Source organism: Dromaius novaehollandiae, chromosome 22 (genome assembly GCF_036370855.1).
Source record: "Dromaius novaehollandiae isolate bDroNov1 chromosome 22, bDroNov1.hap1, whole genome shotgun sequence".
NCBI lineage: Eukaryota > Metazoa > Chordata > Aves > Casuariiformes > Dromaiidae > Dromaius > Dromaius novaehollandiae.
Window position 1 is genome coordinate 5,493,425 of NC_088119.1, and position 15,506 is coordinate 5,508,930.

Consider the following 15,506-nt stretch of genomic DNA (forward strand, 5'->3'; position numbering starts at 1 on the left):
TGCATCTGTACATCCATGGAACATTGTATTTTGGCTGAAAAACGAGAGAGTCATGAGGTAAAATAGAGTGTTTTTGAACTCAGAGATGCAGGGAAGGGAAGCTCTCCACATGCAGAGCAGCAGGGCTCTATGATACTAACAGAAAATAAAATGTCAGGTTTCTTTTTTCCTGCTTTGTGTTTCATTGAATTCTAACATGTCACAGAGAATAAACCCTCAAAAGCAGGGTGTGAAACATCTGCCTGAACTCGAGGCTGGACCCTTCTTCAGAGCCTTTGAGCTAGGAGACGTGTGGGAGCAGAAACGAGCGGGACAACCAAGCCGCCTTGCTTCAGGTGGCTGGGAAGGGCCCTGCCACAGTGCTGCAGTTAAGTCGGGCCCACCAGGGCTGCCCAGCTTCGCCCTGCCCTCAGCCACCTGCCTGGCTCCCTCTCAATGTGAGCCTCCTGCAAGACTTGCAGAGCAAAGACATGCTCTCCCCGTACATTTTAGGTCCCCGTTTCAGGTGCCAGTGGCAGGCAGGGCCCCGGCATTACCCAGCCCATCGCAAGGTGTGCTTAGGGTGGGGGGGCGATACCCGCCTCTCTGGCAGCGCTGGAAAAGATGGCGCCCCGAAGGAGGGGCAAAAGCACGGCCCCAAGATGAGGGGCGGGGCCCAACCAGCCTGGTTACCTAGGCAACCGCCGCCCCAACACGGGAGGGAGGGCCTCACGCGGGGGGGGGGGCGGTTGCTAGGAAACGGCCCGCGCAGGCGTGCGGGCACCTCAGTGCACGCGGCCGCCCGCGCGGGGAGAGCAGGCCCCGACCGCGGCCTCCTCTGGCGCCTGTGGCGTCGACGCCCCGCGATGGAGGTGGAGGATGACTTCGGTGAGGCTCGGGGTGAGGGGACCGCGAGGGGAAAGCGGCCGCCGCTGGGTGCTGGGAAGGGCCCCGCACCCCTCCTTCCCGGGGCTGTCGTTGCCGTTGGGAGGCAGATGTGGCAGGACGAGGCGCGGGCACCCCGGTGCAACCTCCTCCCTGAGCTGGCACGAGGGTGTTTGAGGTCCTTGTAGGCCCGGCCCTGCCTGCGTTCCCTCTGCGGCTGAGCCACAAAGGCTCCAGTGACTTGTTGATTATTTCAGCCAGGTGAACGCTGTGCTTGGTTACCGTACCAGGTGTGCTTGATGGGGTCTGGCGTCTGGGAAGCATCGGAATAAAGTGACTTAATTTGATGAAGCCTCGTTACCTCCTACAGTTGTTGTCTCGGCTAGCTTCTGACGTAAATTGTTAGAATTGTTGTGGCTTTGTTTGCATGCAATATTGCTTATAGGTCCTGGGATCCCATTTGCCTGTGGTGTTGCTGTAGTGGCCTAGAGGCTTTGCTCCCTGTGATGATTGCATCTGTTTTCTGATTGAGCCAGCTGCTGTGATCCCTCTGATTGCTGTCCTGTGTGCTGTGGTGAGGTTGCCTTTCCTCTCCCTCAGGTGCTCATCCTCACCCCCTTCCTCATACTGGTAACGCTCTTCCTTTGATCTTATGTTGAGCCAGTTCAGAGAGCAAAACCACCCCTGGTTGCTCTTTCATGGGCAGCTGAGCCAGAACAAAGCTTGTTATGCTTCCTAATGAGGAAGGAGTCTTTCATTTTCAGCTGTTCGAATGACCTAAATCGGTTGAAGGGAGGTGGGGTGTGCTGGCAGGTGGCAGAGCTGACAGCAGCAGCATTGCACACTTAGGATGGAAAGCAGGATTAGGACCTTCTTCTTAGTTACCTGGAGCATTAAGTCAGCTTAGTGTGACTTGTGGAACAGTATCTTAACTAGCTGTCAGCCTTTAGGTGGGTATGGATCCCTGAACTGGCTGTTGAGACAACTGAGCACCAATGCATGTGTAAGAGAGAAGATGTGAGGGCAGAGGAGAGATTAGACAGCAGCAGCCCCTGCGTAGACCCATTTAAGCTACTGTGTAATCAGATCCTAAGTGCACCAAAAGCCTGTGCAAAAGGAGTGGCAGGACAGGAAAAACGGAAGAAGTCTGGGTCAACTCCCTCGTGCGCACAGCAGAGACTCACAGGCAACAGAGGGGACCTTTGCTTCTTCATGGCTGCTACCCTTTTCTTTGCTAACAGTATGGAAATGTTTATTTTAAAACAAATTATAAAAGCACTCATGCAGGCTGTCCTGCCGCTTCCTAGTTCGATGCCTGCATTCCCAGATCTTTTAGAAATTCTAGTAGCTCCTCAGCTCCTAAATAATAGGAAGACTTTTGAAAACTTTACTTAGAAGTGCACCATGTTAGGCATACTGCTTCCTCGGAAATGAAACTGATTTGTCTGGCATCCTTTCTCCAGCAAAATTAGCTTTTGGTTGAAAAAGATTCTGTTTAGACTGGCAGTGCTCCTGAGGGCCTTGGTGCATGTGTTGTCATTTTGCTGATGCTTTTCTAGATAGTAAGATAGTTGGAAGAGTACTGCCATGCTCATTCATTTTGAGTAACTCTGGTCACCTAGCTAACATGGTAACTTCAAGAGTTATTGTGCTCCATGCTGCTGAGTATTCTGGGACTTGCATCCCAGTCACATTAACCTTCAAAATGAATTCGTCTGTTTATGCAAAATGTTGGGTTTCAAACTGAAAACAACTGGTTTAATTCCCTAAGGTCACAGCTCAGATGTGCTGGTATGTTTTTTTTTTTTTTTTTTCCACTTCACTGTGTTAATGATGCTGTTAGATCTCATTTTTCTATCTAGTTTGTTTTCTCTCTGTTCTTCTATTCTACTAGATGTTTTCGATCCAGAGAGATTAGTGCAATGCCCATATAATAAGCATCATCAAATCAGAGCCCGCCGATTTCCCTATCACCTTGTAAAATGCAGGAAGGTAAGCCAAATTGCTGAACAAGGCACTGAATCTTGGTAGTTGTGTGTGTGTCAGTGTGACGTGTGTGTTCTTGCTTCTACTGCCTTTTCTGTCTGGCTGGAGTAACTTTGTGGCACATAGCTTCATTTAGCCTTTATTTCATATATTTTTGTTGTTCATTCAGTAATAGCTTCAAGCACCTGTTAATTCACATGAGACCAGTGTGGCTGTGCTGAAAAGAGATACGGATTCTTTATAGTTAGGTCAGCAAGAAAATTTTGGTCTCTTCCAGCTCACACAGAGGTCAGGTAAGTGTTTCCACTTTCATTTGGAGAGAGAATGCAGCCTGAGTTACATGCACTCCTCCAAGGTAGTCAGAGTAGAAGTAATTTGCTGTTGCAATTAATTCTCTACTTCTCAGTGCCAGAAGTGCAGCTGCTTAGCAGTTTCTCTTATATTGTTAATAACTATTTAATGTACATCTGACAGAAACTGCAGGTCCCCGTGTCAGCACGCATTGGAGAGTCTTCCTTCCCCCACTTCAACCTTTTATCCAGAATTCGAATATGAATCATTTAATAGGATGCCTTCCTTTCTGTCTTCTCTTGATGTCCTAATGGGTTTTGTTTGCTTGTTTTTAACCTGTCAAGTGCTACCAAGCTTTGCAAGTAGCAAGGAAGTCTGATTGAGCTTTGGGTTTTTGCTGAGACTTTTTTAAAAACCAGTTGTTCCCCCTTAAGTTTACCAGTATGTTTTTAAAATACTACAGCAGTGTTGTATGTGCAGCTCTGCAGTGTGTGTACTGATATCAGTACTTGTAACTGATTCTTTTTTATGGAACAAGTGGTTTAAAAATGATTTAAAAAGAGGATAAGCAATAGAAGTGGAAGTGGTGGGCAGAGCCAAACACTGTGTACTTATATCCTTCCTGAATTCAAGCGGGCTTATATCCCCCTTGTTCGTCCCATGCAGACTGTGGCAAGAATGTGCATCTGGGCTGAGTGAATGATGGTGACCTATTGTTTTGGTCCATGTTTTACATAATGCATCACCAGTTTGGCAAGCTTAACTAATTAGGGGGGTGAGGTGAGATAGTGATCACCCATCAGACTGTGGATTGCCTAGGGAGCTCCTGTAATAGACAGAAGAAGGGCTCAGAGTCTCATCAGATGTTATCTGAAGTGCCATTTGCACTGGGGAACCCTGTTGTGTCTGAGCAGAGCTTGGCCTTCTTGCTTGGTAGTTCATTGAATTCCCTTTGGGTGTGAGCATACCTTATGCACAAGATCCAATAAAGGCTTCCATCTGCCTCAGCTCCCCATTCTTTTGTGCTGCAAAATGCAGGCCTGCCACACAATGCTAACCACCTCCATAGTTGTTTTAGAAAGGGGTAAGGAATTTCTCTGCCTTTGTGTCTGCTTGTTTAAAAATGTCTGAAGAGTTTAGATTTGCTTGCCATCTCTGCCCTGTCATTTTTAAAGGAGTTGCATCTGTGCTTTAAACCATGCAACCGTATTGGCAGCATTGCAGCACATTGTAGGGAGTTTAGCTGAGGGTACCTTTCCCTTGAATCAATTCAAGGGTGGTTCATTTTTCCAAGGAGCTGCATTTTAGAGAGCAGGCATGTTCGTTTCCCCAGGCACACGTAGTGTTTGAGCAATGTCTTGCCATTCCTTGTTAAGTCTCCTTTGAAGCAACATCAGGAATTTAGGTCACAAAAGTCTTTTGCTGATCAATAGAAAAGACAAGGATAAGTGAACTTGGTGGATATGGCACATGTTCTGGGGTTTCTCTTGTCTAGAGCTACCCTCGAGTTGCAAAGGAGTTGACCACGTGCCCCTTCAATGCCCGCCATCTAGTGCCTCAAGCTGACCTGCGTGATCACATATCGAATTGCCATGACAAAAGGTTCATTGAGGAAGATATAGGTAAGAGAACCACGCATGCTCTGAGACATGTTCACGCTTGGGACTCTGGTCTCGTTTGTAAGGACTGCTCATAGGATAACTGGAAAACGGGCACCCAAATATTGTCTCTAGTTTTGTGCAGCAGAGGAGCCTTGGGAAATGAGAGTCGTGATCATTTCAGTTTGTTGGGTAGGCTTATGAGAGTCCTGCAGATGTCTCTCATTCACTTTGCACATATTTTGGTAGCAGGTTCCTTGAATAGAGAGGTTGTGCCCTCAACTGTGCCTATGGAAGTACCTCTAGCGGGAGCCAGGATGCTTCAGTGACCCTAGAAATGGGCCCCTCTTTTGCTCGAGCTGCTCTCCCTTTGTTGCAGCCTGACACTGGTGCTGTGTGAAAAGTCGGTCTCCATCAAGCAGGTGCCTAAGCTCTGGAAATCCCTGCAGCTATTCTTCTGCAGGGCAGCCTGGGTAGCTCACGCCCACCAGGAAATAGGGCAGTCCCTCTGCCAGGCTTCTCTACTGTTGGACTTGGGTCATCTGTCCCACAGCCTCCAGCCCAGTGAGAGTGGCTGGAGGGGCTGTGCAAAACCTAGAAAGGCATTCTATGCTATGGAGTGTCATTTCTGTTCCCTACAATGCCTGTGAAGCTACTGTCGCAGTACAGAGCAGGTGGCCTTCCATGTGATGTAGAGCTGCGCTGAGGCTAGCAGTGATGCCTGCCTTCATGGAAGCAGGTTTCCTCTGCGCTCAAGGATTTCTGCCTCCGAGTCCCAGGCCCCAGAGGCCTTTCCTGTTTGTTGGAAAAGCCATGCAGAGTTACTCAACTGCACACGAGGCCTGAAGAATGTAAATCTCGACACCTGGCTCCTGGGGTTAGGAAACCTAACCTGTTTGCATTGTGTGGGGTTTCTCTAAAGCCAAGAGCTGTTTACAGCTTGATCCAAAACACTTCATGCTTCTGAGGTAGGATTGATTGTAGTCATCAAGTTCTCTCCCTCTCCCTGAAGTGAGTGAGTCCAGTGACTTCCAGAGAAGGCAGATGAATCCTGTGAGCACATGGCAGGCACCGCCGTGCGATGAAGACTGGGATACAGGTGAGGAACTTCCACTCCTGCCACAGAGCTGCCTCCTCCCCAGTCCTGTCCTCCAACTCTAGTTGGAACAGTGAGAGTCCAGAGATGCCTACACCTAGGCCTCCCTTGCAGGACACTCTGATTATGGTCATTCCTGAAGCCAAGCATTTCCCTGCCTAGAAAGCTGCTCTTAACTAAGAGAGCTGTTCTGCATGCCTGCCATAATTGGCATGGGTTCACTTCCCAGTGTCTATGCCTTCCCATATAGGCTGTTGTATCTTCTGTGCAATGATGAAAATGAACAGATAGTAACTTTTATATTCCTTGGTTAAATGACAGCAAAGCAGACACTTCTGTCCGTCATTAGATCCATTTTTCTTTCCTCCTGAGCAGATAGAAATATGGCAAAGGGACTGCTCCTCTGATGTGATGGTGCTTGCTGGGCTTGCTTGGTTCTGAGCCACAATGTCTGTTTCCTTTTGCAGAGTCCCGGGAGCAGCTGACTTCTCCATTTGTTCTGGGCATGGCCAACGATGGCCTAAAGAGGTAGGGAATGCGAGTCTGATCTCTTACAACAGTGTTTTGCAAAGCTGCATATTGTAGCCTGCGTCCAAGGCAGCCTCAGTGGTTGGCCATGGGCTGGCATCACTGCTGGGTGAATGCTGGGAGGAGGGAAGCTTTGATTGACGGTGAATGTTCATGTGGTGCTGGCTCAGTGTTACCTTCTTTCTCACAGTGCCTGCTCTTTACAAGAGGAGGGAGCCCTTAGGCCTGCCAGAACACAGTTCCTCTGTGCCTTGCCTGCATGTGGCAGGGTATCCTTCCAGCTGGTAGCCTTCATTCAGTCCCTGCTGGATGCTTTGCCAGTATGCAGGGGAGAGAGGTGCTGAGCCATTATGCTGACTTGGGAGATGAGGCCAGTTGCCACCATTTGGTGCCTTTCCAAGCAGTTACTGCACTTGCATTGAACGATTTCTTGCGTTGGTTCTCTGCAGTTCCTCATGACCTCCCGTCACCTTGGATGCAGCAGAGTGCTGGCCCTAGGGCCCTGTGTTCACAGGAATCTCCTCCTTAACCCTTTGCAAAGTGTATTCACAGTTTAGGTTTGGGGGCATGAGGAGCTTTGTGGCCAGTTGTGGACTGGGTGGGGTTGCCTTGGCTGGCCTCACTGATCCAACAGCAGATCATTGTTGCAGGCTGTAAGCGAGGTGTGAGGACAGCACCTGAGTTGCCAAAGCGTGTTTTAAGGTTCATCTGAACATGTATGTGGCAGCAGTCCCACAGCTGAGCGCTCTGCAGTTCTGTGCAAGCTGTACCCTTATCCACCTCTGTTCCTGTAAGGCAGGAGGCAATGTTATCTGGCTTTATTTACTGCATTTTTTTCAAAACCTTTCTAGTGGTTTTGGAGCATGTAGCTCTTCTAAATACTATTGCGTTTGAGCAGCAAACTACCCTCCCTTTGTGTCCCTGCTCTATACTGTAGTAAAATGCACCAATTTGAACAAGGGGGGTTGTCAGGAGACCTGACTGAAGTCTTTCCATTCTAGTGCCACCTTGGAACATAAGGATTACCTGCCTGCAGGTTTACGTGCCCCTGAGTCCTCTCCATACAGCGTGCCAGAGAAGGCTGTAAGTAAGGTGTGTGGCCTTGACACTGTGACTTCTGTAGACGGTGACAGCTACCAAAATCTCCTGCTGCAGCAGTGCTTTATGGCCACCGCTATGTAGACAGGAGAGGTACTATGTAATACGTGCCTCCTTGAGAGCAGCTTTCTAGGAAGTCGAGTGCATGGATCACCCTCTGTATCCTTCCTTTGAAGCATCTTCTGTCTGCTTTCTCTTCCTTCCTGCTTTACAGGGATGACAACTGAAGCAGCCCCATTCCCCCACCACTTTGACTGTCTGTAAACAAGTGCCTCCAAATTAGCCATATTATCCTCCCCCCCCCCCCGCCCCGTTTAATCCAGATCATTTTCTTGCTCTGTGCAGCTGTGCTTAATGTCAGACCCAGCTAAACCAGAGCAGGGGTATAGCTAGCACTGCTTAAGATGACACTCCTGGAGAGAAGAGGGGGGAAAAAAAAAGAACCTGTCAAACTACATGGGGAGGTGGCAGGGAGAGAGCTTCTCTTCTGCTCTTGCTGGAGTGTCCGACACTGAAATCACAGAAATCATCATTATTCAACACTAGCAGCAAAGCAAAGGCTTAAAGGGGCTTTGAGGCATGAGTGACTGTTTCCCACTTGGAGCAGCTAAACCTGGTATTGGCAGGGCTTTGCAGGCACAGCTTCTGCACAAGGCAATAATTGTGCAATTGCCAGAGTAGCAGGCCCAATCAATCTGTTAAACAAAACTGAAATATTGCTTGTAGGTAAGTGTTGCTCCTGAGGTGACAGGTGCTGCTCCAGCAAAGGCCACTCTGACTTTGGGGAGTGGAGGAAGTTCTTGTATTTTCCCCCTTTTCACGTGCTAAAATGTGTCTTCTGCTCTTCACAGTTTGGAGAGTTAGCGACACCGCCCGCACCCGCCCACCCCCACCCTGGCCTCCCTTTATTATGGAAATCAGTTCTCTCCCTGCACCAAATGTCTCTTTTCTGTCTTTCTGGGACCACAGAGCTGCTGCTGCTGCTGTTGGAGAGTGGAGCTGACTGCAGGTCTCTGTATACTGGGCTGCTGCCACATGACCCTGTTTTGCAACATTTGAATTTGTAAAATTAACCCTGGTTGCCAAATTTGTTTCATGAGTTAACCTCGCCTCCATTTGGTGATCTTTATTGTCACTGCTCTTCAGTAAATGGGCTTTGTAGAGCTACACAGCACCAACTCAGAAATCTTCCCCTCCTTAGACAGCAGTGATTAGTAACAGGAAGAACAAAGGAACTAGCAAGCATCTGCTGGTTTGCTTGTCAATGGCAGCACTGATGAACTGGCTGTAAAGTTGTGTTTGTTCCTGTCCCTTGGAAGCAGCCAGAGAACTCTTTTGAAGTAGCAATTAGTTTAAGTATTGGGGAGGATGATTTTAAGTAGAGGACATAGAGTCTGATCAGGTTCCTGTTCCAAGCTCCAAGCTCTGCTTCTCAGTCTCTTTGCAGTACGTACCTGTCAGCAGATTCATTGCTTGAAATGGTGGCAGTTATAATGCTCTCACAAGCGAGAGGACCTCTGTACACCTCAGGTCCTTGGATAAGCGACAGCGGGGAAACAGAGCAGCGTGGAGGATTGCACTCACCCCAAAATCTTGGCCCTTAGCCTGATGCTTTGAAATAAATGTGTACACTTGCAAAAGAGGTTCCTTCAGAGTTGTAGCCTTTTTCTGATGATGTCTTGTGCTTATTGTGCTTCCTGTAAATTAGGGGAAAGCACAGAATCCCAGGTATGCTGGGAGAATGGGGAAATGCCCTGTATAAATTGTAGCTTTGTGTGAATTCAGGCCTTGGTGTAGCAGGAACATCGGTAGCCCCATTTCAATGGAGGTTAGGAACCACACAACACAGTAACCTCCAGGAATTTCTACCCTGCACCATAAGCATGTGTCCTGCATCTGCAAAGACAGTACATATTACTGTTTTCAGCATTACATGGTGTCTAGAGTGATTTCTGTGGACCTTTAACAGAAAATGTGGGAAAACATGGTTGGTAGGTGCAAAGAAATTTCTCTGTAGTAAGCTGTGGTCATAAGATCTGTAGCTAGTGAAGTCATATTTGAGGGCCTGTTACAGCCTGAAAAGCATACAATAAGTTCTGAGAGTTTCTGCCACCTCTGAGTAGGCTGAGATATCCCACTGTGTCCCTGCATAAGGGCAAATGGTAATCAGTTATGTCTCTGGATCAGCCAAACCTAAATACATTTTTCTTTGTGTGTACTTTTTACTTTTTATCTTGTCAGCATCCAAGATTGCCTACTTAGGGGATGTAAAACGGACAGTTTGGGTTTTAAATTACACTGCCACTTACAGACACTTTGTTTTCTTTCTAGAAAGCACCGTGATCACTCTGTCACAGCTTGGAGCCTCCACTTTGTTGCCATGTGGGTGTATGGAACTTCATGTCGTGCAGTAATGAGGAATGCTGTGTGAATTCCTTACAATATGCATAATAGCAAACAGCTGGAATTTAAACAGTACCCTTAAGTACTTGTCCAGTCTCCATGAGGGTTTCGTAGTTCTCCTTTATAAAGAATAATTTTCCAACCCTTTAACATGTTTGAGAGTTCTAGCAGACCTGTTCTTTCCTGTGGCAGGGGAAGATGGTTAAAACTACTATAAAAACATCTTTAAGACTGTGGAAATGTTTGGAATAAACAGTAGGTTTACTTTCTCAAAATGGATGCAAAGTATAAAATGGGAGCTCAATATATAAACACACAGAATTAAGAAACAACACGTCTGGCATTTGTGTAGAAAGAAATTAACATCAAAGGCATTTTGAAAAGTGTGTTCCTCAAAAAACTGAACTTTCACCATTTGTAGTACTACCAATGCAAAACCACACATGTTGACAAGCATGCGCAGTTGTATTCTGTTAAGGCTCTTGTTCAAAATGACAATTTAGAATAAAAAGATTGCTATGAATCCCCTTGGACACATTTTATATTCTTAAAGAACGGCTTTAGTGATGTGTTATGCACTTGTTTCATTGAATAAGTAAATACGTACTAAGTAAGCCCTCTGCCCAACCTTTAGATGATTGATTTGAGTCACTTTGGGTGAAAGAAGTAGTGGCAAATGTCAGCTGTTTGATTGTTTCTGGTTTGGTTGTAATGACTTATTTCCAGGATTCTTGGGTGAGAACATTTTAATTTTACTGATAGATGCCTCAGTTGTGCCCCATCACCCTGTGATGTGGTAAAGGAGTTCATTTAAATGCCAGTTGGTGAAAGACTGGCAGCACCTGGTGCAGTAACTCCCTGCTTGTGTTAGGTCTCCCCACTTGTTTGCAGTGCAGAGGGGGCAGGCTTGGGATACGCCTGCTCCCAGGGAGCACCCTTCTCCCATAGCCCTGCCTTCCTGGGAAGGACAGCCAGCAGATGAGCTGGAAGGCTGCGGCTGTGTACACCAAGAGGTTCCCCGGCCACAATGATCAGGGGAGAGGGGCCACAGGATGCGAGTTTGTCTCGTAGGATATGTGCAGCCAGCACATGACAGAGCTCTGAAATCCTGTATCTTTGTAGGCAACTCTCTCAAATGCATGTCCTGCATGTGCCATTGCCTGTGAAGTAATGTAATGATTTGGGAAGGCAAGAATAACTGGCTGTAAGGATGTAAAAAAACACAACTGTTTTCTGGCCTTACGGGTATTTAAAATCCCAGTGTCATCCATTGTTAGGGTATTTGGATAAAGCTCTCTTGATTACTCTGCATTTACCACAGGGCAGGGAATACTTCAGTGAAAAAGTGTGCCAAATGCCACTTCCTCCAAGGGGGCAGAGTGAAGCCCTCCCTGTGGTCCCAGGCACTTGTGTTAAATCCTCAGTTCCTCTTGTGGAGGGCAGGCTGTGCAGTGCCGGAGCCTTTCCCCCTTCCCCAGTGGCTGGGAGTGCCCCTTGCAGGAGAAGCTGGTGAGATTTAGAGAGGTATCAGTCTCTTGATTGTGCCAGGGAGCGTTTCTGGGTGCATGTCTGGGTGACTCTCTCCTAGCCCGGGTTGTCTGGTGGTGCAGGCACTGTTGAGCTCACTCTGAGCGCTCCTGTGGGTACACCTTGCCTGCTGGGCAGTTTCTGCCTTTTATGAGCTACCAGCTCTATGGTGACAGGACTGGTCTGACAAGAAATACGTACGGAAATGTGGGAAAGAAATGGTTTTGTCTGCAGTTTTTGGCTGGTGATTCAAGAGGGAGGAGAGGAGGCAGCGTCTACCTTTAGGCATCAATTCCTGTGTGTTGTGGAGCCTGGACACACCAGAGCTGCCTGTCCTTTCTCCTGATGCCTGCAGGCATGGGTGCTGTCTGGCGGGTCTCCCCACCCTGAGTCACACCCAGCCGCTGGCATGCAAGCTGCTCCACTGGGTGGTCCGGTGTGCCCATGCTGTTGGTACAGCTCACAGAGCCACAGGCTCCTTCTGCACAGCCGCATACTCCTGCTGAAGGATTGAGTCTTGTGGGACTCCCCCACCCCCATGCTGCAGCCCACTGGCAGGACTCATGGGATATGCAAACGCTGGAGCACAGTGAGGTGCATGAGGCTACAGGGATCGGGGCGGGGGGGGGGGGGGGCGGCAGACTGCTTCCCCATGGTAAGCTCTGTGCTCCCTGAGGGCAGTGATCCAGTCAGCTCAGCCTGCTGTGTGGGGGCTCTTGCTTGCTGGATCCTGGCTGGGCCAGACCTCCACAGTCTGGTCCCAGGGTGCCCAGCTCCTCTCCACTTAGCCACCAGCTACACCTGGAGCTGGCCCAGTGAGAAGGGCCACTTCCCCCAGGCCCAGCCTTCCCTGCTGCTCTCATCTGCAGGGTGCAGAACATCCTTCCTCATCTTCCCCCCCCGCCCCCCTCCCCGCACCCCTGGCCCCAGCTCCAGAGCCCTGGGAAATGGGATCAGCCCCTTTCCACCCCCGCTTCGCACAGCTTCATCTATTTTTCACTTCACTCTGCTGGGGGAAGGAAGGGCTCTACCTTCATTCCTTACATCTTCCCAGAGCCAAGCCCAGGATGGAGTGACCTTGGCTCCTATAGTCTGACTTGCTGGCACTCAGCAATTTGCACTGCCTAGGTCCCTAGGGGCCTTTTATTGCTGGCTCCAGAAGTCCCCACAAGTCCAGGCAATCCCTGGTCACAGCCAGTGGCACCCCTTTCTCCTTCTCCCCTGTGCTTTCCCCACAGCTGGGAGACCCCACAGAGATGCATTAGAAATTACAGTGTATCCACACACATGGTTCATGTCCTGTATCAGCATAAACCTGGAAAACATGCTCCCCTACCTCTCATCCTCCCATCAGTTTGTAACTGTGATCTTTTCCTCAGTGCTGTCTTCAGCTAATGTGGATTTGGGGTAGATGCATTTCTGTTTCCTAGCTGAGCTCTGGGAGAACAGCACTGTCCATCTCTCCAGCATCCCTCCCTCAGAGGGAGCAGGGGTCTCCGTTACTGTGAATGAGCAGCTTTGAATCTGATTACATTAACACTAGTCACTCCTGTAATCTAATCATTACCAATAACTAAACAGTCCTGAATTATATTGGCTCCTAACCACTGCAAACGGGCAAGAGAGTGGGAAAAACAGAGGAGAGGGGAGACTTTACATCATGGGGAAGTTTTCAAGAAAACAAAAGTGCTGGAGGTGGGAGAAGGGAATAGATCTAGCTGGTGGAGTAGAAAAGCACTAGCTGCAAAAATGCCGCTCCATATGTATCCTGGAAAATGAACAAGATCCTGGTATTGTTTTGCCTTTGGAGTTCAGTGTCACAACTTCTTCTGAGCTCAGGTCAGGAGAGCTGGCGGAGAAGGGCTGGCTGGTGATGGAGAGGCTGTCCAGGGACTCTCTCCAGAGAGGACAGCCCTCATGTTCTAGGTATTTTCTTCTCTTTGTGGCAGCAGTTTGACCCTCTCTAGGGTTACACTGATCAATCGGGTGTAATGTTTCCTTTAACTGCCGAGGGAACCACCTCCTGCTTCCTAGCTTTGCTTTCCAGCAGAAAGAGCTCAGGATTACTGAAGGTGGCACAAAGTCTCCCTCTTCTGGCAGATCGGTTTCTGGCCTTAGATGTTAACTTTACAACCAAACCACAGTCAGGAAGAGGTTTCTGTGGTTCCCCCATCAACCATTTTTATTCTCCTTTCCCCCTCTTTTTTGCTCTTACCTCTCTGCCTCCCTAAATCAGTATGCATATCCAAGCATGATGAAAAGTCAAGAGCCAAATGCTTGTCTGTGGAGGAAGAGGGCACATTGCTGCCAGGAGTCCACCTGTGACTGCAGCAGTCCTTGTTTGCAGGGGACAGAGGATGACAACTGCAAAAGCATCAATTACAGCAGAATGAGCTAACCCTGTCTGGCCCATCTTCTCCCCACTAAACCAGCATGCAGACACCACATCTCCCTGCGATGAGTGGCTGAGTAGGCCCCTGTGGAAAAGAGAATCAGGAGCCCTAGGAGAGTTGACACTTTTTTGGATCTGATCTTGGCCCAAGAAAGCAGAGAGAGCACAGTGGCAGCAGCACTGAGGAGGAGGCAACCCCAGGGGGAGTTTTGGGGAGGGCCTTGGCTCTGCCAAGCCTTGAGAGATAGGCAAGGAAAAGCTTCAGCACAGTAGACTGTGGGCAAGGGAAAAGAGGGAGAGAAAGGAGCATCCTCCATGCAGCAACTATCAAAATCATTATCTTTTCTTAACACAATCTTACTGTAAAAATATAGTAACATCACCTTTGGTTGGACTGTGTTATAGCTTACACAGAAAAAATTCTTCTACGGTTATGGTGTTCCATATTGTTACTATAGTAACAATACCATTGTTTTCATTTTACTCTGAAGAAGGTGTTGATTTTTAATACATATCAATTATAGTCATGCATTATAGGGTTAACATCTGGAAACATTACACATATAGAGACTTAGTGATTAAGCTTAGATTACTAGGCAAGTATAAACATCCTCTAAAACTTATCTGTACTATCTTTCTTTTAAATTACTTCTATCCCCTCCAATCATAATATCTTATTATTCATTATCTTTTTCTTCAGTCTGCACATGTTATCTACAGTTCACTTTCCTTTTAACTACTAAAGTACTGACAGCACTTGGTCTCTTTGTTTCAAAACTTTTACCTGTTTTATACCCACCTAGATTTCTTCTACACATACACTCACACTTTAAAGCACACTACTGAATCAACAACATTGTTTCTAGGCTTGAACTGCTTCTAATCATGTTGAAGTCCTTTAGGAGAGCACCCTGGAAGATAAACCATAAAGAGACGTCTCAGCAGTTGCTAGTATTATTAAATTCCTTTTCTTTATTCTTTTTCCAGAGCTTTAATTAAGACTGCTGAAGGCTGATCTGATCTAGCTATCTAGTTTATATCTATGCCTTTGCACTTTTTTTTTTTAACCTTTTTCCATTCTTTGCTGGATATTTTCCTGATTTAAGAAGTGTTTTGTAGCTGTGGGGAACTTGAATTACCACAAAACAAAAAAAGATAATTGCAAGGCAAGGAGAATCTACTCCTTCACCTAGTTCTGTAATCAATTTGGTCTCAGATTTTAAATCTACAATCACTTTTTCTAGAGCCAAATTTTGCCTTCCCCTTTCTTCTTTAATTTGAGCCTAGGAGAAAGGTCGTGCAGGACACCAGCACTCCAAACCTCACAAGCTTCGTTACTAGCCAGCAGAGACCAGTGGAGAGGAGGGACTGGTCCCTCTCCACTGCCGATGGGCAGGTCACGCTGGGCTCCGGGGTCTCTTCCCCCTGTAGCGCAGCTCCCACCTGCATCCTGCTCTCCCCCCCGACTGTCCCCAGCTCTCCTGTTCCACCGCCCAGCTAGCAGCAACCACCACCACCACCACCTGTACACCTTTCCCAGAGCCACCACCGATGCCAGGATCATAAAAGCCTGTTGTGCCACCACCACTCTCACCAGTGAGATCCTTTCATCACTGTAAGTGTCTGGTCTGGACCCAGCACTCACACACACATACTCTCTCTTGCACCTTCCAACCCCACAGCACAATGGGATCCACTTCCTGCCGAAAGATGCTGATTGTGT

The 15,506-nt window shown here is 48.0% G+C and overlaps 1 protein-coding gene across 2 annotated transcripts; it reads left to right on the forward strand.

Moving 5' to 3' along the window:
• The first annotated feature begins 755 nt into the window (after positions 1–755).
• Positions 756–10,390, forward strand: LOC112987826 (gametocyte-specific factor 1-like). Of its 2 annotated transcripts, XM_026107897.2 has the most exons (7): positions 756–867; positions 2,759–2,856; positions 4,637–4,763; positions 5,752–5,838; positions 6,303–6,363; positions 7,365–7,455; positions 9,793–10,390. In XM_026107897.2, exons 1-7 carry the CDS (start codon positions 846–848, stop codon positions 9,802–9,804), a joined length of 498 nt encoding a protein of 165 aa, XP_025963682.1. In that variant the 5' UTR covers positions 756–845; the 3' UTR covers positions 9,805–10,390. The 2 variants fall into 2 exon arrangements, with proteins under 2 accessions (XP_025963682.1, XP_025963683.1); XM_026107898.2 differs by lacking the exon at positions 7,365–7,455.
• The last annotated feature ends 5,116 nt before the right edge of the window (positions 10,391–15,506 follow it).

Coding starts and splice junctions, on each gene's coding strand:
- LOC112987826 (XM_026107897.2), top strand. CDS start 846: ATGGAGGTGGAGGATGACTTCG. Junction 868..2,758: donor GGAGGTGGAGGATGACTTCG/GTGAGGCTCGGG, acceptor CTATTCTACTAG/ATGTTTTCGATCCAGAGAGA. Junction 2,857..4,636: donor ACCTTGTAAAATGCAGGAAG/GTAAGCCAAATT, acceptor TCTCTTGTCTAG/AGCTACCCTCGAGTTGCAAA.